Genomic DNA, 22,534 nt, shown 5'->3' on the forward strand with positions numbered 1-22,534 from the left:
AAAGATACAAGTGTAGTGATCTGAAGGGGCACGTGCACCCCAATGTTTATAGCAGCAATGTCCACAACAGCCAAACTATGGAAAGAGCCTAGATGTCCATCAACAGATGAATGGATCAAGAAGATGTGTTGTGTATACACATACACACACACACACACACACACACACACACGAATACTATGCAGCCATCAAAAATGAGATCTTGCCATTTGCAATGAAATGGATGGAACTAGAGGGTATTATGCTGAGCAAAATAAGTCTATCAGAGAAAGACAATTATCATAGGATCTCTCTGATATGAGGAATTTGAGAAACAAGGCAAAGGATCATGGGGGAAGAGAGGAAAAAATGAAACCAGAGCGGGAGACAAACCATAAGAGACTCAATCTCAGGAAACAAACTGGAATGAAAGTGGGGTGGGAAGGATCTAGTGGCAGCGTAATGGACACTGGGGAGGGTATGTGCTATGGTGAGCTCTGTAAATTGTGCAAGACTGATGTATCACTGACCCGTACTCTTGAAACAAATAATACATTATATGTTAATAGAAAGAAAGAAAGAAAGAGAGAAAGAGAAAGAAAGAAAGTTGGGGTTTTTTTTGTTTGTTTGTTTGGGGGTTTTATTCTTTCATTTTTTTTGTTAGACTTTATTTATTTGAGAGAAAGAAGAGAGACAGAGAGAGGGCACAAGCAGGGGGAAGGGATAGAGGAAGAGAGAGAAGCAGACTGCTCGATAAGAAGGGAGCCCGATGTGGGACTCCAACCCAGGACCCCTGAGACCATGACCTGAGCTGAAGGCAGATGCTTAACCGACTGGGTCACCCAGGTGCCCCAGAAGGCTGGTTTTAAAACTTAAACAACTTAGGGGATTGCGGATGGGGGGAAATGAAACAAGCTAAAGCAAAACTATAAGCTAACTAAAATGCAGTACACATCAGATATCCAAAGGGATAAAAGTAATCCAAGTACAATGATTTAGAAACATTAAATAAACTGTAAGAAAAATGGCCCAAATGTTACCAGCTGCTAAAAAAGGCTAACTGTCCTTTTTCCAGGTATAAACAGCACCAAATCTGGGGAAAGCTGCACTCTCAGCTGCATGTTTTCTCCCCCTCCTCTGCCTCTCCCAATATCTCTACTCCACAGCCCTGTCTCTGTTGGAATGAACAACCACACGAGGTAGATCTTCCTAGCTTCTGGCCCAATGCTCAGCAAGCTGCTACTATCTTTGGGAGATGTGCTGGGGAATGGAGGCCCATCCCCAATCCACATCAGACATAATGCAGGGCCAATGGTCTATACTGTGCAGTATGTGGCACGACAGTAGGTGAACACTACTGACCATTTTACATGCATTGAACCCAAGAGGTATTAATACCAATTCCTTTCAATAGATGAGGAAACAGAGAGGGGAAGCAACTCACCTAAAATCACATAACTAGTAAGCGACAAGGTCTGGACAAGTCCAGAGCTGAATGACTCCTGAGTCCATACTCATAACCAGTATGCTACCCTGGCTTTTAAAAACCTTAACTGTTTTCATGTTTTACCCAAATATACATTCTTTTGCCATACAGATAATCCATAAACTGGTTAATCTGCCTCTAAAAATCAATAGTTGATTATGTATTTCCTAGCCTTAAAAATATTTGAAGATGGGGCACCTGGGTGGCTCAGTGGGTTAAGCCTCTGCCTTTCGCTCAAATCATGATCTCAGGGTCCTGGGATTGAGGCCCGCATCAGGCTCTCTGCTATGCAGGGAGCTTGCTTCCCCTGCCCCCGTCTGCCTCTTTGCCTACTTGTGATCTCTCTCTCTGTCAAATAAATAAATAAAATCTTTAAAAAAAAAAAAAAAAGAGCGGGCCAAATCTTGCTTAAAAAAAAAAAAAATTGAAGATGGTTTTACCTGGTGTGTCTTAAGGCTTCTCTCAACAGCCATAGTACCTTCAAATACTTCTCACAGGGCACTGAGCTTTTTAGTCTTCTCTTTATCCTAGTCTCACTCTACTAAAGGGACTAGGATGGTAAGCAAAATAAGTCCATCAGTACATCAAATAAGTTCTGAACTTATTTGTCTATAGCACAGCATAGACTTATTTGTCTTTAAGTATAGCACTAAGAACTGAACATAATGTTTGCACCATACAGGAACTGGGAAAGAAAAGAGTGGGATTATCATCCCACTTCATTCTAAGCAACAAACATCTATTAATGGAATCTTTTGTTTATAGCCACATAACCCTGATGACTCATATTTAGCTTGAAATCAAATAAAATCTTGATAACCTCATCACATGGACTGAAAAGCCATTCCTTATCATCCTACACTTGCTTAGTAGTGAATTTAGTAAGTCAGTAAAAGGAATGAAAACTGGGGCGCCTGCTGATTCAGTCAGAAGAGCATGTAACTCTTGATCTCAGGGTTGTGAGTTCGACCCCCATGTTGGGTGTAGAGATTAGTAAAATAAGTAAGCTTAAAAAAAAAAAAAAAAAGGAATGAAAACTGAAAGAATTAATAGCACAAACAAGATAGCAAGCCAGGAGACCTACTATGGAATATGCTGGGTTTTTTTTGTTTGTTTTTTTTTTAAAGATTTAATTTATTTATTTGACAGAGAGAAATTACAAGTAGATGGAGAGCAGGCAGAGAGAGAGAGAGGGAAGCAGGCTCCCTGCTGAGCAGAGAGCCCGATGCGGGACTCAATCCCAGGACCCTGAGATCATGACCTGAGCCGAAGGCAGCGGCTTAACCCACTGAGCCACCCAGGCGCCCTGGAATATGCTGTTTTTAAGCATTTCCATAGCAATCTTAGGGTACTAGTTATTATGAATCTGTTCTCATCATTAAAAGGATCTAGATCTATAAGACAAGACTGGTTATGTATCATGTTAGAAGTCCAATGCACTATCCATTGCGCTACAGAGCCTTATCATGTTAGGTAGAAAATCTGCTAGATCTTTTACCTTAACATAAAGAATACATGCACACCTGACAACATTAAATGCAAACAGCTTACTGTCACAATCAGGATACTCTAGAGCGTGAAAGAGGGGACATGAGTAATAACTGCACAGGGAAATATGTAAATGGGGCCTGTCCAGGCAAACCTAGGGGGCTGGCCACCCAGTATCAGATGCAACTGTGTAAACCATCTGCTTCAAGTAAGGAAGAAAAAGAGCTTGAAATTTTCTACCCAGCAAAGGCTGATGAAGAAAGATTCTGTGGCATACCCACGGCTGCTTATTTAGCATGCTGTCTTCGTTCTACTTTAGGGATCAAAAGGCTTGCAGAGGTTTCCCTGAACTTCAGCTTTTACCCTATTTCCTATATTAGCCCTGTCTTCCCACACCAAAAAAAAAAAAAAGATTTCACAGTCCTCAACTAGGTATTTTCCTCATGCAGAGATTTTGAGGAATGCAATGTTTACGGCAGAAAAAGGACAACATCTGAGTTTACCAAGCATTTAAACAAACCCTAAGCTATTTCCTTTGTCTCATAAATACTCTATGGGTTAGTGAGGCATTATTTTCCACATTTTACAAACAAGAAAGCTAAGGCTTAGAGAGCGAAGGCCAAAGAACTTTCAAGAGCCACTTAGGACTAGAACCCAGGTCTGGAGTTCTAGTCTAGTTACTACATAAAACCACATGGTTCATCACTTAAATGCGTTTTTCCTGTAGTCTGCCTTCTTCAGTGACATACATAGCTGAGATTTTATCTTGATAGTGACTCCCATTTTCAGTAAAACCAATTATAAGGAATTCTGAATCCCCAAGAGAAAAAGTATTAATTATCTGCATTACAAAAAGAAAAAAGATCACAGATTTAAAAGTATGCAAAGTGTGCATTCCTTTTTTCCTTCAATAAAAGTATGACAACTCACAAGAAAATGTGATTTATCTACAACTTACCAGAAATTGGTTTATTTTATCAAGTTAAATATATTAATAAATGGCAACCATTTCCATATTATCTCACTGGATTCACAAAAAAGGCCTCCAAAATTGGCAACTTTGGGAATAAGGAACCTAAAACTCAAAAGATGAAGTGACCTGACAAAATCTCACTGATAGTAAGTGACAGAGCTGGAATGGAAACCTTCTGGAGTTTTCTTACCACTCAAAGTCCTGAATTCAAACCTGGTACTGCTATTCAACATGTAGTCATTTCTTGAGAGGATAAGATATTACTTGTCCCCACCTAACTTTAGAACTTTGGATATAAAAGCATGACTGTTTCCAATCAATATTTTGTTCAAACAAAATGAAGAGTTAAAAGATACGTCAGAACAAAGGTAAGTAAGAAAGAAAAAAGAATTAGAAAGAAAATCCTGGGGTCAAATAACATGTAGAGACTCAGAAGATGAGAAGGGGCCAGCAAAAGACTGAGAAGAAACAGCCTACTAGGGAAGATAATCAAGAGAGTAGGGTCCCAGAAGTGAAATGAAAAATTGGGTTTGAGGAAAGGAATGATTACTATGTCAAAGTCTGTTGAAGGACAATTAGGAAAGCTGGTAGATGACTCAGATTTAGGAATGTGGATGTGCCAGACTGCAAAAAAGGACTAGAAATCCTTTGCAGTGACTCCCACCGAGAGTGGGGTCTACTGCACCCTGCTTGAATCTGGGCTTGGCTGCATGAGTTGCATCCTCAGTAGGACTTGGCAACCATGAGCACACTTTCACCATCACGCGAACGAGCATGCTGGAAATGAAACATACACGGCCCCTGCCCCAGCTGATAGCACGCCAACTACTAGATACATGAGTGAGGCCATTCTAACCAGAAGACCAGTCAGGTCAGCCCCAAACGGAACTGCCCCACAGAAAAATAAACAAATAAAATGGTTTTTGTTCTAAGCCACTAAATTTTGGGCTGCTCTGTTATGAAACAAAAGCTAACTGATAAAGAGGAAGACAGTGATGACAAATTAGAGCTATTTCAACGGAGTAGCATGCGTGAAAATTTGATTAAAGCTGGGTTAAGAACGAATGGACAGAGTGGAATGTAAGGCCTCTAGCTGATACCAAGTGAGCTTTGGAGGCTTCCTTTCCTAACAAGACCATTTTTTCAACCAGGAAACTACACCATTACACTGCTTACCACATGTTCCCTATGCTTTTCCAATGCCTCTACAGGTAGGCATGGTGGGACAATGACAAAAACCTTTCTACTAAAGCACTTAATGGGGTGCATCCAGTTACACCCAACCCCAGCATACCTCTTCAGAAGATGTGGAGATGATGGAGGGATGAGGGAACTACATACTCTGCTGCTTCACGGCCAATAAACCTAACTTTATATTTACACTGATCACTAGAGAGGGTGTATGTGTGTGTGTCTGTGTGTCTGTGCATGCACACATATCTATATGCATATGCACAAACATGCATGTGCACACATAACTCCTTAAAGTGCACCTAACCATCTCTTGACATGTCTTAGCATGCTCATTACTTCTCATTTTCCAGGTACATTCTCTATCCGAAAAAGAACTGTTATTACACTTTAAAGGACCTACAAAAATTTCAAAATTTCTTTTTTAAGATGTCAAAAATAAAGAAATAACTTACTTGGCAATCCGCAGTTTCCCAACTTCACCTCTTCCAGGGGCTTTAGCCCATTGCTGTGACAAATATTTAGGAACCTAAAAAAAATAAATAAAACACTAGTAAGACTATGCTTCAGATACTAACAAACTTCTTAAACATAAAATGATACACTGCTTCTATTTTACTTCCTGTCTATAGTAAGTAACTGATCATTGAGTATCAGCCTTCCATTATACATTTTGCACTATAAGGGATACTAAGAAATCATTTTAAATTTCAAAGATCTTAAAGTCAAGCAAGCTGGTGACTCAATATTAACACCAGTCAAATATCTTAACAAAGCGTTAACTTATGTTTCCAAACAAGTCCAGTGAAAGTTCAGACATGAGAAAGGCTACTAGAAGAGGTTTCTCAGAGGAGTAGAATACTCTAACATATTATTTAGAGATACCACAAAGTTTAAGAAGATTTCAAAGTCAAGTTTTACTGTAAGACAATAACTCTGACCAATGATAAAAGATCTGCTGAAATAAATGATTAAATATCATAGCTAACATTTATGTAATACTACTTTCCTGACACTGTTACGTGTTTCCATGTATTTACACATTTAATCCTCACATCTCTATGAGGTAGGTACTGTTTATTACCTCATTTTACAGATTATGAATCTGGGATACCCGGGGATTATATAAATTAGCCACGATTATATAATGTGTAAATGATGGAACCAGGCAGTCTGGGTAACTAGATATGTATAACCAGAAGGATTTTAATTTCCCAAAAGGTTAAGAGACTACAGCTGAATCTTTCTTCTAAGAGGCAGTTTGAACTGTGGAATCAGCACACACCTTCAATGTTAGCCTATTGTGAGGAATGAGATACTGCATACAAAGCAGGAAGCATAAAACCTCACATATGGCAAGTACTCAATGAGTGTCATGTGTCACTACTATTACCCTCAGCAATCTTGAAATGATAACATGAACATCAGTGTAGAACTGAGTCAGAGCTTCCAAAGCTGGAAAGAAAAAAAAAAAATTCTATTTACCAGATTTCATTTGCAAAAAGAACCACTTGATTATCAGTCAAACAAATGGCACTGCTTTGTTTAGATATAGTAAAAAATCACGAATAAAAGGTTTAAAGGAAAATTCTAATGGTGTTTCTTCAATTACGTATGCATAATTTACACCAAAATTACTGAACACTAGTCATATTCCCTAATAAAGCCCCTAGGAGAAATATGGTGTCTTTTCTTCATCATATTCCAAGTTACTGGTTCAAATGGGTCCTCTACACATATAGACACCACAAGACTTTCTCCCTGTCAGTAGTGGTATCCCTTCCATAATTCGTATTTCAAGCAATCACACTAACCACTAACTTCCTGGCTCTCTCCTCAGTACTTCAACAGTTTTTCCATCCCTTCAGATCACTGACTCTAACATCTCTGCACTTTTCTCTAGCTGTGTATGTCCCGTCTTCACATCAGTCATTCCCTTGCCCCTACCTCCATCATGCTGGTCTGGCAGAACCTTAATCCCGATTAAAGCAAATCTCTACTAGTACTTAATTAATTGGTTTGATTTGATTGTGTTACTTCTCCACACTGTACCTGAGCAGCTGCAGAAAAATTCACAGTGATGCTAACTAGTCTCACTTGAAATATATGGCTACTAACATCAAGTAAGCCCTTCAAGATGGGTGGCAATTGAACTCCATCTCCTTAGCCAATCCATTCTCCCGCTACAGCTGAATCACAAGTTCTCTTCACTTCTCAAGCCAACAGTAGCATTTCTCCCTCCCTTCTCTTTCTGTGCTGATAACCTAACTTCTCTACCAACTAGGGAACAAGGATCAAGAGAACCTCTACAGCTACCATGTAGCCACAGCTGAGGCCTTTTATTCTGACTTCCTCTAAAAACAATAGATGAACAATGGTCAGTCCCTGCACTGTGCACTGAATTTCTTCCCCTGTAGTCTAACCAAGGACATCTTTTCTTCAATCCTATCTTTTTTCTCCTCTTATCTACTTAATCATTCCCCCATCAGAATGATGACCATGATGATGACCGCCAACACTACAGTGTTCACTACATGCGGCAGGAACACTCTTAAAATGGCTCCAATGATCCTCGCCTCCTGATATTCACAGCCTTGTGTAATCACCTCTTCTTGAGAAGGGGATCTGTGACTTGCTCCTCATCAATACAACATGGCAAAGGTGATGGGATGTTACTCCCCTTCCCCTATGGCTAGGATTCATTTGTTTATTTTTATTTTTTGGCTACAAAATTTGTCCAAGTCTTTTTAAATGGCGTCCACACCCAACATGAACTTAAAACTTTAGATCAAGAGTCACGTGCTCTACTGACTGAGACAGCCAGGTACCCCATTTTCTTCCTTTTTTTTTTTTTTTAAGATTTATTTCTTTATTTATTTGAGACAGAGAGAGAGAGAGAGGAGAGCGTGTGCACACAAAGATGGAGAGGGAGAGGGAGAAGCAGACTGCCTGCTGAGCAGGGAGCCCGATGTGGGTAGGGTTCCATCCCAGGACTCTGGGATCATGACCCGACCCAAAGGCAGACACTTAACATACTGAGCCACCCAGGCACCCCTATCTTTTCTTTTTTTTTTTAAGTTTTTATTTTCATTACCCGGTGCTCATCACACAACATGTGCACTCCTTAATCCCCATCACCTATTTCACCCATTCCCCCCATTCACCTCCCCTCTGGTAACCATCAGTTTGTTCTCTATAGTTAAAAGTCTGTTTCTGGGTTTATTTCTCTTCCCCCACCTTTGTTCACTTGTTTTGTTTTGTTTTAATTCCACATATGACTGATATCATAAGGTATTTGTCTTTCTCTGACTTATTTCACTTAGCATTAACACTCTAATTCTGTCCATGTTGTCCATGTTGCTGTAAATGGCAAGATGTCATTCTTTTTTATGGCTAAATAATATTCCTGTGGGGGTGTGTGTGTGTGCGCGCGCGCGCACACACCATATCTTCTTTATCCATTCATCAACTGATAGACATTTGGGCTGTTTCCATATCTTGGCTAGTATAAATAATGCTATTACAAACACAGGGGTACATATATCCCTCTGAATTAGTGTTTTTTCACTGTTTGGGTAAATACCCAGTAGTGTGATTCCTGGATCAAAGGGTAGCTCTACTTTCAACTTTCTGAGGAACTGCCATGCTGTTTTCCACAGTGGCTGCACCAGTCTGCCTTCCCACCAACAGTGCAAGAGGGTTCCTTTTCTCCACATGGGATGTTACTTCTGTGATTAGGTTACATAAGACAGAAACTTGTACCTTGTTTCTCTTGTTTTTTCAGTCTGTACACTTTGATGAAGTGAGCTGTCATGCTGGGGAGGCCCAGGTGGCAAGAAACTAAGGACAGGCTCCAGTAAGTAGGCAGGTGGGAAGCCTAGGCCCTGGCTGGGTCCAATAGCCTCGAGGAACTGCAATCGGCCAACCCCACACGCTTGGAAACATTTTTTTCCCTGGTCACGATTTCATATGAGAATTCAGCCCTGGCTGACACCTTGACTGTAACCTGTGAGAGACTCTGAAGCAGGAGACCCCATTAAGCCATGTCAGTGCTCCTGATCCACCAAAACCATGAAATAATAAATGTATGTTGTTTTAAGCCTCTAAGTCTGTGGTTATATAGGAACAGATAACTAATACATTAAGTGACAAACACTCTTCCAATGTTTTAAATGTATTAACCACTTTATCTTCACACAATCTTATTTCCTCCAGTTTGCAAATGAGTAAACTGAGGCACAGGAAAATTAGCAAATTTGCCCAAGGTTACACACCTAGTAAAAGCAGAGTTTATAACTCTTTCCACACTCTGTCCCATTTTTCCACCTCTCTTTTCAGCAAAGCTTTTTTTTTTTAGATTTTCTTTTAAATTTACTTATTGACAAAGATCACAAGTAGGCAGAGAGGCAGACAGAGAGAGGGGAAGCAGGCTTTCTGCTGAGCAGAGAGCCTGATGCGGGGCTCAATCTCAGGACCCTAAGATCATGACATGAAAGGAAAGCAGAGGCTTAACCCACTGAGCCACCCAGGTGCCCCTCAGCAAAGCTTTTTGAAAGCTGTCCCCGCTGCCTGACTACAGTTCCTCTTCTGCCATTTTGTTTTACTCTAGCCAGGGCTTCCTCTCTACCACTCCACTAAAAATGATGACCTAGTTACCAAGTATCTCCACACTGCCAAGCCAATGTACAGTCTCATCTTCCATACCTATCAACAATATTTGAGAACTGTTTGCTCCTCCTTCAAACACTTCCTTCACTTGGCTTCAAGTTACCACAATCTCTCTTGATTTTCCTCATAGTTCTCTGGATTCTCCTTTATGGTCCCCACACATCTAGATTCTCACCTTCCCAGCCTCTCACCTGCAGAGGTTCTGGTTTCAGTCTTCAGACCTCTTCTCTCCTCTACCTGCACTCAATCTTATGTACTCTCATCCAGTCTCATGACTTTAAACACTGTATAATAACAACTCCCAAATTTAGAGCAAGTCCCCTTAAAATTTAGAGCAACTCCCCTTAAGTTTCAACTTATATAACTAATTGCCTACTTAAGCTCTCCATCTGAATATTCAGTGGACATTTCAAACTTAAAATATCCATACCAAAACTCTAATTTCTCCCTCATAACCTGTTCCTCCCACAATTTTCCATAGCTCAGTAAAAGTCAACTCCATTTTTCCAGGTTCTCAGTCTGAAACTTTGTGCAGTTACCCTGAATAGCTACTTTTATCTCAATTCCACATCCAACCATCTGATATATCCTATGAGCAACAACTTCAAATCAGAGCAGGACTCCAGCCCCTTCTCACCCATTCCAGGGTTACCATCCTAGCCCAAGCCACCATCATCTTTTGTATAATTGTAATAGCCTCCAGATTTCCCAACTTCCACTCTTGTCCACGTCCAGTTTATTCTCAAGAGAGCAGCCATAGTCATCATCGTAAAACAGAAGTCAACTAATACTATTCTGCTCAAAGCCTTTCGATTTACTTCATAGACATCTACATAGTGATTACTACAAGCCAGGTACTTTTCTGATCACTTTACAAACGTTACTTCACTTAATCCTCATAACAACTCTATTATTATCTCAGTTTTTTAAAGATTTTATTTATTTGAGAGAGGGAGAGAAAATCTAAAACAGACTCCGCACTGTGCACAGAGCCCAATGCAGGGCTGGATCCCACAACCAGGAGATCATGATTGAGCCGAAACCAAGAGACAGATGCTCAACCGAGTCACCCAGGCTTCCCTACTATTACCCCATTTTTGCAGATTTAAAAAAATGAGACCAAAAAGTTATTTGCCTAAGGTCTCACAATTACTAGTGATGAAGCCAGGATTCTAACCTAGGCAGTCCAGCTCCATAATCACCATGCCATGTTGCTGCTCTAGGACTACTCCCTCTCCATGTCACTCTGGGTAAAAATTCTACGATGTCTTACGTGTTTCAGCCCCCTGCTAGCCCATGGCCTCATCCCCTACTACTTTCTCTCACTCATTTGACTCTGAGAACATTCCCAGCACCTCATATCTGAGGGCCTTTGAATTGCTGTTACTTCTCTCTGGAATACTCTTCGCCCCAGATATCTGGAACGTATGCCCCCATAATATCCTTTAGGTCTCTGATCACACACCACCTTATCAGTGAGGCCCTTCCCCCATCCTACTTAAAAGAGCATCCCCAGGGCACCTGGGTGGCTCAGCTGGTTAAGAGACTGCGTTTGGCTCAGGTCATGATCCCAGGGTCCTGGGATCGAGCCCTGCATCAGGCTCCCTGCTCAGTAGGGAGCCTGCTTCTCCCTCAACCTCTACTGCTCTGCTTGCTTGTATCTCTTGCTCTGTCAAATAATAAATAAAATCTTTTTTAAAAAAATAAAAATAAAACAGCATCCCCAGCTACTTACTACACATTTGACCTGATTCATGTTTCTTCAGAGCACTTACCATGGGCTATAAATATGTTAGTTTACTGTCTATCCTCCTTCCCCATTAGAATGTGAGCTGCAAAAGGCAGGTTTTTTTGTCTGTTTTGTTTACTGTCATATCCCTAGCCCATCTAGAATAACCTGGTACGTAGCAGGAGCAGCTATTTTAATGACTGGATACTGAGGAAACATTAGCTAATGTTAATGTAATAACAATGATGACATTATTGGGATACATCCAGGATACAGAATTTAATTTTAATAAACCTCACTGCATTCTCAGAGAAAAACCTTATTTCAGAGATCTACCTCAAGGGGGAAGGAAGAAAATGCCAAGAGTGGAGAGCATCATTTTCCAGTCTGCCTCTATCCACTTACTGCTAGTTCCTGGAGATGCTATTAAGATAAGGGAGAGACAAGAATATTCTGGAGCACTGAACCCTTGAGAAGATCACACTTCTTCACTACATTAAGCAAGTCAAAAGAGTCTCTGATCAAACTACTAGAGATGACAATTTAAGTCATCAAACAACCAGAAGTTCAAAGTGAAGTCTATATCATACACTAAAACAAATGTAATAATCAAATTCACTACAATAAGTTGTACCTAATACAAGCAACTGAAAACTTACAAAAAAAAAAAGACTATGCTTTAGAAGTTAATTGAGAAAAATAAGTTTGGAATTCATACTGCATTATCATCATTACAATAAACTTGTAAATTCCCAGGGAAGCCTACCAGCTTATTTAATTCAAAAGGTTGCCAAAATGCTATACTCTTTCAATGAAAAACTGAATACATTTAGGACAGTATGTCAATCATATACATATAACTCTCTATACCAAGAGCTTATGGAAATGAGTTTCCCAGAAGTTCCAGCCCATTAGCATTAAGTCTGAAAAAAGGGAGGGAAATGAGGAAGAAAAACTAATAGCATTTATGGTCCCAAGCCTCCAAAATACTATTTTGAATGGCTTATATTTTTAACTGAAATGTTTTATTTTTTAATCAAGTTGTATATACTTAAGGTATACAACACGATGATCTGATATACATAGTGAAATAGCTTGACTGTAGTAACTGTGTATCTCCTCACATAATTAATTTTTATAAGAACATCTGAATTCTACTCTAAGTAAATTTTCCCAAAACACTCATGTGAACATGTCACTTGTGAGATATGTGTTGTTTCCACTGTCTCCATATTCATTAAAGAAGATCAGATGGAGACAAGATATTAGGTACAACAGGGGATGTCTTCTCAGATTTCCAAAGACAGTAACAGAAAATGACTCACTTAAGCATTACTTCCGCAAGGAAACTTCCCTTGACCCTCTAGACTACGCCAAATTCATTATCCACACTGACAGAAGATTATTCCTGGCTTCAGTGTTCAGAGAGATAAGTCTGTAACTGCTTTCATTAGAACTAATATTTAATGGATGCCTATCTCCCGCGGTAAACTATAAATCCCAGTTCACAGAGACGGGGCCATGTCTGTTTCGACTCACCGTAACATACTCAGAGCCTGGCACAATGACTGGCAATCACTGAAAGCTTGTGGGATGAATCAGTCCACACACCCGTTCATACACGGCAGGCAGAGCAGTAAGGTCAACCATGACTCTGAAGCTAAGGTGCTAAGATGATATGTATAGATGTTACTCCCCTGAACTTCTGTGCCAACTTTGCTTCAGCAAATATCTAGTTCCCTAACTACTAGTCTCCAAACCCTGTTTCTCCCAGAATACAAGCAAATTAAGGGCAATGTAATGGACACTGTGATGTGACATCCATGTCCCCTTTAGGACTGAAGGCCTTTTTCTCCCAGCTGCTGGGAGTGTGGCCACAGAGAGCCCTTTGCTGTTAGCCCCTCTTTGGCATTGACTTAGCTGAAGAGAGGTGATGTGGGAACTAGCTCCTTCCTTCCCTCTTTTCTTTTCTTTCTTTTTCTTTTCTTTTCTTTTTTTTTTAAAGATTTAATTTATTTATTTGAGAGAGAGAAAGAGAGAGAGATCACAAGTAGGCAGAGAGGCAGGGAGAGAGGGGGAAGCAGGCTCCCTGCTGAGCAGAGAGCCTGATGCCGGGCTAGATCCCAGGGCCCTGAGATCGTGACCTCAGCCAACTGAGGGCTCAACCTACTGAGCCACCCAGGCGCCACTTTTCTTTTTTCTTCTGGACAAGATCACACTCTTTCTAGGGCAAACCACATACAATGACAAGTCAACATAGGGTATACCTCACCCCAAATCAGGACACCTGGAAGACTCCCTGTGGAATCATCCTCAGCTTTCCGTAAGACGGCATCATACCCACTTACCAATCCTGTTTAAGTCTTCTTCCTTCCACAGGCGATGATCCCAGGAACACTCCCTAATAATCTAAACCTAATCATCTCAGAATCAGCTTCCTGAGAAGCCTTGTCTGTGACACGGAGCTTTTATTCCCATGTGTTCTTGAAGATCACCACATGGAACTGACAAGATCCAAGGTCACAAAAATGAAGTCCCCAGGAGCGCCTGGGTAGCTCAGTCGGTTAACATCTGCCTTCCACTCATGTCATCTCAGGGTCCTGGGGCTGAGTCCCGCATTGGGCTCCCTGGTCATCAGAGTCTACTTCTCCCTCTCCCTCGGCTCCTCCCTCTCACATGTGCTTTCTCTCTCTCTTAAAGAAACAAAGGTCGCAATGAAGTCCTCCCGCACCTCTATTCCCCAGGGAGATAACTCATGAAAGAGACCTAAGCTGGTAAAAAGACATTTCCTACTCTTGGCATGAGCTATGTAGCCAAGCAGACCTAAATTTGAAACACTGTTCCTTATATGGGTAAGATAACCTCCCCAAGCCTCAATTTCATCATCTGGAAAATAGATACTTAGTATCTACTTCATAGGTTTGCTTTGTATAAAATACTTGGTACATATGAAAACTGAGTTCCTTTTTTGTCTTTCTTGACCTTTCCTCCAACAAGCATTAGTCAAAATGCCTAGAAGAGGAAAGCTGACTGGGTTAGAAACAACTTTCTGCTGGCTAGAAAGCTGCTGCTTAGACCTATTCAGGCCTTCTTAATACCTCCACTTGGGGATGCCTGGGTGACTCAGTCAGTTAAGTGTGTGCCTTCAGCTCAGGTCATGATCCCAGAGTCCTGGGATAGAGTCCCATATCAGGCTCCCTGCTCAGCCGGGAGCCTATTTCTCCCTCTGCCCTTCCCCCTGCTTGTGTTCTTTCTTTCTCTCTGTCTCAAATAAATAAATAAAATCTTAAAAAACAAACAAACAAACAAAAAACCTCCACTTGTTCTTTCCCCAGAAGGAGGTAGCATTTGTTATAATTCAAGCCTCACTATACTACTCATTACTTACAAAAATCCCACCACTCCTAATAACCTTCCTAACTTTATCTCCTCCTCTTCCCCATCATGTATGTACCTTACCCTCCAGCCAGCTGTAACAAGATAATTTTTCCAGAAGTCTAAATAATGGGAGCCATACAACAGAACTATGCTAAAATATTTTTAAATATTCTACAATTTTTAAACCATGATTTGTTATAAACTGGGTAGTAATAGTGTGACTAGTTGGCAATGTAAAGTGGCACAGACTGAGCAACAGAATAGGGTAATGCAAACTATAAGTACTAGCTCCATAACAAGGTTAAAAACTGTGACTTTACATTTTAGCACATGGTACCCATCATAAAGTTAAATCCAACCACGTCTATTACCTGTCAAAACTTATTTGAGGGCACCTGGATGGCTCAGTGGGTTAAGCCTCTGCCTTCGCCTCAGGTCATGATCTCTAGGTCCTGGGATGGAGCCCCTAATCGGGATCTCTGCTCAGCGGGGAGCCTGCTTCTTCCCTCTGCCTCTGCCTGCCTCTCTGCCTACTTGTGATCTGTCAAATAAATAAATAATATTTTTTTTTAAAAAGCTTATTTGGATCATCAACCTCTTGTAGATTTAAGATATTCAAAACCTCAGAAATGGCATTTTATTAAGCCAAAACAGTACAGGATATTCCAAGATAGAATCTTCTATATTTGCTTTTTTCTGAATCCTCTAGTTCTCCCCAGCCCTTCTGGGAAGTTTTTTCTTAACTAATCAACTCCATAAGATCTTCTTAAATGTCAGCTTCTCTATGAAATCTTCCCTGTTCCAGCGAGAAAAACAACTAGTTTCCTGCTCAAATGCTCAGCGATCTTACATGTATATTATACCTTACTGTGTTTCTGTTTTATACCTTTCTAGTGATGGAATTAATACAATATATACAAGATGGCCCATAAACTTTGAGATTCTTTAAGAAGAAATTTACATATTGTTACAGCAAATGATCCTCAAATAACAGAACTCAAAGTATTATTTATAATGAGAAATTTGGGGTGTCCTGGGGGTGATCTCCTTTTTAAAATTTTTTTATTTAAAGATTTATTAATCTATTTATTTGACAGAGACAAGACAGCAAAAGCCAGGGGAGACGTAGGCAGAAGGACAATGCAGGCTCCCCACTGAGCAAGGAGCCTGACATGGGCTCAATTCCAGGATTTGGAACATGACCTGAGCCAAAGGCATATGCTTATCCGACTGAGCCACCCAGGTGCTCCTACACTGAGAAAGACGAACATATAGAGAAAAGACGTGAAATCAGTATGTAATTCTGTTCAAAAATTCTGCCTGTACAAGAACAAAGACATACTTTCTAATATGTTATAGTTTAATATCATGTAAAGAAAGCCAAAAATTGACTATTACAATTTGATGTCCTATAATTTATTCCTATAATTCAGAGATGAAAATCCAAATATGCTCCCGTATGGGCATGAAAATCACATTGGATACTAAGTGCACTGCAAATGAAACAAGTTCAAGTTTTCTGACAGCTATGCAAATCAAACCCCGTAGTCTACTGGGTCTCTAATGAAGCAGAAACAAAAGTTGTCAAATAAAGAACAGGAGTGGACTTTAGGGCAGAAAGTATTTGCTAGCAATTCTTGTCATCTTTCAGAGATAAATTTGTCAAAGAACAAGAACTGGCAAGAACATCCTTTCAAACCCTGGAAAGATCTATCTGTGAGCATGTGCTTTTTTTGTTGATCTTTCTGATAATACTTAAGATTAGAAAAAGAAGATATTCTCTATGCCAAGCTGGTAAGAAGAAACAGTGATAATGTAAATAGTCTAACAACTACCTTTACAAAACGAGAACAAGTCATCGGCTTGAGTTCTTTTCAAAGAGATAAAACGTCTTCAAATACCCACACATGACAGAACACTAAAAATTTTAACTTCATTTTATTTTTTAATTTCATTTTAGGTTATATTCTTTCACACTCTCACATAGTCACCAATCCTGACAACTTTCCCTGAAAAAGTTTCCCTAACCCCCTCTCCGCCAAACTTCATTATCACATCCTATGATACCGTGATAATTTTCCAGTTTTGACTCTGGTTATCTTCCTCTCTAGCTTTTTTTACCCCCTTGAATTATTTGCATCCTTGCCTTACTCAAACCCTCACTTGATGCAGACTAAAGTTAAGACATCACCATTTCATAATATGATAATATGAGTATATGGTCCCAAACTTTTTTTTACACAAACCCTCTGCTCTAAGCATAATAATCTCCTTTGTTTTCCAGGACACACCATGTTAATATGCATTTTCAGTTTTCCATTTCTTTTCCACTCTCCATAATATACTATGCTAATGCCTCTGTCCACCCACCCAACTGTGTACGGCAAACAATATTTACTGAGCATTTATTGTGCTTCAAGAATTAATGCATCATCTCAAGTTCCACCACTTTTTCAAGCTCTTTCAATCTGCAAAGGAATTCTCCTTAATGATTCTCCTCCATTTGGCACGCAATAGAAGAAATGCCTTAGGAGAAATTTACCCCAGCGTGTTAGGTCATACTGATATAGCCTTGAGAAGTCAAATGAGTGCCAGAGAGTAAAGCTGGGGTTGAAGAATAATAAATAAGAGGTCATTCATTCATTCCATATCTGGTGACCAATTATCAAGTGTCAAACACAATTCTGGTTGGGACAGGCAAGGATCCCATTCTCACAGAATGTGAGTGCACCCACACTAGAAGGGAGGAGGTAACCAACACTAAACACATGAACATACAATCACTTTAGACTGAAACAAGTGCTTTGAAAATATAATACAAGTTTGAGATGATAGCAACTGATCATAAAGGACCTTTTTTAGAGAAAGGTGGACAGGAAACGCCCCCCAGATTTAACTAATGAGAACTCAGTCATGTGGTAAGTAAAAAATAAATAAATAAATAAATAAACCAACCAAAGGTCCTAGTTCAAAGACTGACATAATCACATTCTGAACATAAATATGTCTCCTGAAACTCCCCTAAGAGACAACACTCCTGGATATGAAAAAGTAGAGCACAAAATGCTGTGCTCACTCAGGGCTAATCAAGATTGCTGCCTTTCCCAAAAAACACTCTAAAAAGAACACTCCAGTTCAATGGCCTCTCCTTCCGCGAGTTCAGAGCTCTCTCAGCTATCCTGAGAACTCCAATAAGAGCCATCAACCTAAAAGAACACGTTAAGGGTACACAGGGACCCGTTCTACTTTCTGGCCGAGAAGACTGTACAGGTAGCAGATACTCAACTTCCTTATATAGACTCACGACTGAAATCACTTTCACCAAAAGGAGACACAGAAATATTCTTCAATCTGGAGTAAAGTACACCACTCAAGTCGGAGAACATCAGCATCGGACCCCAGAAAAATCACACATGGTGGGCAAAGGAATCCGTTCCAGGCAGGTTCGGACTCTTAATTGTCTCAAAGACTGCGTCCCTCAACTAACTGCCTCACCTGCAAACTAGTCTGCACGACTCCTGCCTCAGAAGATATGTGTAGCTCTAACGAGACAGCCATAGAGAACTTTAAAAGGCTTACGAAGTGGGACAGTCTCAAGTCACTAAGTAAAAGGAGCGCAAGCCGGAGCCGCGCGAACACACCTTAACCAGCCACACTCCGGTGTTCTGTTTGGCGCCGGTCAGATCGAGTTCCCCACGTTCCGCCATGGGTCTGTTGCGGGTGGAGGCGAGCGGACCGGAGCAGCTGCCCGGGAGCTAGGGGCCTGCGGTGCAAAGGACCGGAGAACCGTGTGTGCCTCTGCCAGAGGCGGAGTAAGAACAAACCGCGTCCACCCGCCAAGATACAGGGAATTCCCGGAAAGAGAAACACGCCGCTGGGAGGCGGGAACTGCGCCTGCGCGCTGCCACCGCCGGGACGGCACGCCGATCGGGACAAACCTCCTAGTTCAGCACTTGCATGAGTGGGCGTGGTTATTGTAGGTGGTTGTGTCTGAGTGATCAAGACATAGGGTAGGATGAAAACAAAATGTCCACAATACATTTAAAGACCAGGTCAGCATAAGTGAAGACAGGCAGCGTCAAAACAGAAGGATGGGGTTCAAAGACACAAAAGCTGTCAGTATGTGTCCAACCCTGGCCAAGAAAGAAGCAACATTTTTGAGGACAGGGTGGGAATAATAAAAAGAGTAAGTGAATTTTAGCACACATGGGCACCGGGATCAAACAGTGTAACCCTGGCAATACTAAAAACATGCTGTTTGTAGACCGGGGGGGGGGGGTGTGTGTCTCAGGTGACAAGCTATCCTGAGCACTTCCAATTAAACAAGCAGAGCACACTCCTTTCAGACTCCAAAACACAAACGCGGAGTCCATATAATTAGATCAAGGACAGTAGAGCTGTAAGACAAACCTGATTGTTAAATTCCCCCGGCTTAAACAGTTTCCTCTTTGTCTTCTTGCCTCTAGCATTAAACTCAATTTTCTCTTGGAAGTCCCTCTCAATATGATCCCTGCCGCTCAATCTACACATGGAACCATAAGGAACTGTCAGACCTCCCTCAAACACATCGGGATCTTCGCCCTCAATTATTTCAGAGCCTCTGCACACTGGATGCCCTTTACTCACAGATGGATGCCATATTCCCCCCTTACTCTCCTTCTCACCCCTGTCCTCTGATTGGCAAATTCCTACTTGCGTTTCAAGACTTACAGAAATGTCACTTCCTAGGAAACCTTTTTTTAAATTCCCCAGAGGAAGTTGGTTTTTCTTCACATCACAGTGTGATACTTATCACCCTGTGCTACTGTATACATGTTTACATGCTGCCTTTGCTTTCTAGAGCTCCTCCTAGGTGGAAACAGTGTTTTATTCATTTTGTATCCACAACAGCTAGCACAGTACTTGACACATTGTCAGATTTCAATGGGCTTTAGCTGAATGAACATTTGCTGAAAGAGAAACAAAGAGCAAAATGTAAGAATGGTATTGAATCAAACATCACTACGATGCACGTAATCCAGGAAAATCCATGCCTGTGTAGCACAGAGCCAGAAAAAGTTGTCAGGTTTCTGTGATCAGCTGAGAAAACTAATAGGAAAGATGGGAGACCAGGCATGGGTTGAAAAGGAGGTTTACATTCTTGGGTCACAGCTTACAAAAAGGCCTTAAAACATATAAAGCACCCTAGTAATGAACTTTAAAGGATTAAGGGTGCCTGGGTGGCTCAGTCGATTAAGTGTCTGCCTTTGGCTCAGATCGTGATCCCAGGGTCCTGGGATCCAGCCCTGCACTGGGTTTGCTGCTCTGCAGGGAGTCTCCTTCTCCGTCTGCCTCTCCCCCAACCCAGCTTGTGCTTTCTCTTGCGCGCGCGCGCTCTCTCTCTCTCTCTCAAATAAATTTTTTTTTTCAAATAAATTTTTTAAAAAAGAAAAAAGACCTTTGATCTTTGGTCATGGGAAGACTTAAAATGAGTGTGGGTGTGTGTATACATGGAATGAGAGAGAACAAATGGGTAAAGAAGAAATGGCTAGAGAAGAAAAAGAAAAGGGCAAGTTTTACTTGTATAAATTATAAAACTGGGGCACCTGGGTGACTCAGTCAGTTAGTTAAATGTCTGCCTTTGACTGAGGTCATGACCCAAGGGTCTTGGAACTGACCCCGCTCAGCTGGAAGTCAGCTTCTCCCTCTTCCACTACCCCTCCTTCTACTTGTGCTCTCCAAGTCTCTCTCTCAAATAAGTAAAATCTTCAAAAAAACAAAAAACTTAAGTAGTTCTTTTGAAGTATAGTGTAGTTCTCCTGGGTCCATACTTTGTACCTCATCCTTGGGATCTGCTGAAACTTGAATCTAGTTATAGGTCTAGGAGCAAAGAGAGGTGGTGAATGGTGAGTCCTGAGAATTAGCATTGCAGGGGAAAACAACTGCCTTATGGGAAGCTATCACAATGTCTTCCTTAAACTTCTCAGAGTAGGTTAGGGGATATAGGGGACAACATCACTGGAGGTGGGGAAGCTGCTTCTATGTGGGGGTGGGAAGTTCACTTCCACTGGCAGAGAAGATTCCTCAGAATCTAGGGCTTCAGCGTTCCCAGCTCCATCCTCATCCCGGTCTTCCCACATATCCCCATTCCAAACACACAGGATCCCATCCTTTCTGAATCAATGCCCTCATTTAAATATACCCTTTGAGTCTAAGAGTTCAACCTGTGTGGTTAGTTCAGCCAGTCCCAGAATGAATATTTGTGTTTGATTTCTAGCTTTCTCAGCCCCGCAGCTACAGGAGATAAAGGTCATTATTTTCTTTATCTTTTATGGATTTAGCTTTCTGGTCCTGAATGCAAGCTTGAGCTGGGAGTTCAAATCTCTGAGCTTGTCTTTTTCTTTCACCGCTCTGTCCCGCAATATTAGGAGCAACCAGCCAATTTCATTTGATTTGTTAGTTTCCAAAAAATGTCTGAGCGTACCATATACAGAGTCACCCAGGTCCTTGCTTCTTATAAGTGGTCAATTAGGCATAGTTGATGCCGGTTTTCTGTGTATCCCTAGAGCCCAGTCACACAATGGACTCTCAGTGTTCTCTTACTACTCTATAGAGTCTTTAGCATCTTTAAATGCAATTAGAGGGGCACCTGGGTGGCTCAGTGGGTTAAAGCCTCTGCCTTCAGCTCAGGTCATGATCCCAGGGATGTGGGATCGAGCCCGCATCGGGCTCTCTGCTCGGCAGGGAGCCTGCTTCCTCCTCTCTCTCTGCCTGCCTCTCTGCCTACTTGTGATCTCTGTCAAGTAAATAAATAAAATCTTAAAAAAAAAATGCAATTAGAGAGCAATTCCAGGGGCACCTGGGTGGCTCAGTCAGTTAAGCATCTGCGTTTGGCTCAGGTCATGATCCCAGGGTCTAGGGATCAAGTCCCTCACTGGGCTCCCTGCTCACGTGGAGCCTGCTTCTCCCTCTCCCACCTCGCTTGTGTTCCTGTTCCGGTCTCGCTCTCTCTGTCAAATAAATAAATAAATAAAAGGGTAGAGCAAGGCAGTTATTAGCAAAAGAAAAAAAGAATTGTTCCTGGCCAGCTGTTTCCCTTAAGGAGAAGGGTCGGAGGCCTTATTAGGTGGATCACCTGATCTTACTTTGTGAGAGGGCTCACGTGACAGATGACGCCATAGGTGCCAACCAAATAATCCCTGACTGAACAGTTAAAATTACATTTCTTAGGGGGGTTGAAACTGTAATTAGGTTACATACTCAGTCCCAGTTTAAGAACTTGGCCTGGCAAAGTGACTCCTTCTTGGGCTTGAGATTTAATTTAAATTAGAGAGAGAGACAAGGATAGAGACCTACTAGAAGAACTTGACTCATGTGATTATGGAGACTGAAAGGTAGTTCTAAGACCTGCAGATGGTAAACTGGAGGCCAGGAGAGCCTATGACACACTTTAGTCTGAGGCCCAACGCCTCTCTCTGCTCAGTGGGGAGCCTGCTTCCCCCTCTCTCTGTCTCTGCCTGCCTCTCTGCCTACTTGTGATCTCTATCTGTCAAATAAATAAATAAATAATCTTAAAAAAAATACCCCCGAAAGAGTTTCCATATTGTTGAACATGAGCTTTGAAGTCAAACACATTTTCAAGTCATTGTTTTGTTGCCTAGTC

At 41.3% G+C, this 22,534-nt stretch overlaps 1 protein-coding gene across 1 annotated transcript in view; it reads right to left on the bottom strand.

The window, feature by feature from the left end:
• Window positions 1-18,734, bottom strand: part of GTF2F2 (general transcription factor IIF subunit 2) — a 154,162-nt gene extending 135,428 nt beyond the window's left edge. Inside the window, exons 1-2 of the mRNA XM_044249764.1 lie at window positions 18,534-18,734; window positions 5,573-5,646 (exon numbers count right to left, since the gene is read on the bottom strand). Of these exons, the coding sequence (XP_044105699.1) occupies window positions 5,573-5,646; window positions 18,534-18,599 (140 nt within the window). The 5' untranslated portion in view covers window positions 18,600-18,734. The remainder of the gene's footprint in view (window positions 1-5,572; window positions 5,647-18,533) is intronic.
• Window positions 18,735-22,534: the final 3,800 nt, after the last annotated feature.

The sequence above is a fragment of the Neovison vison genome, chromosome 5, assembly GCF_020171115.1.
Source record: "Neovison vison isolate M4711 chromosome 5, ASM_NN_V1, whole genome shotgun sequence".
Lineage (NCBI taxonomy): Eukaryota > Metazoa > Chordata > Mammalia > Carnivora > Mustelidae > Neogale > Neogale vison.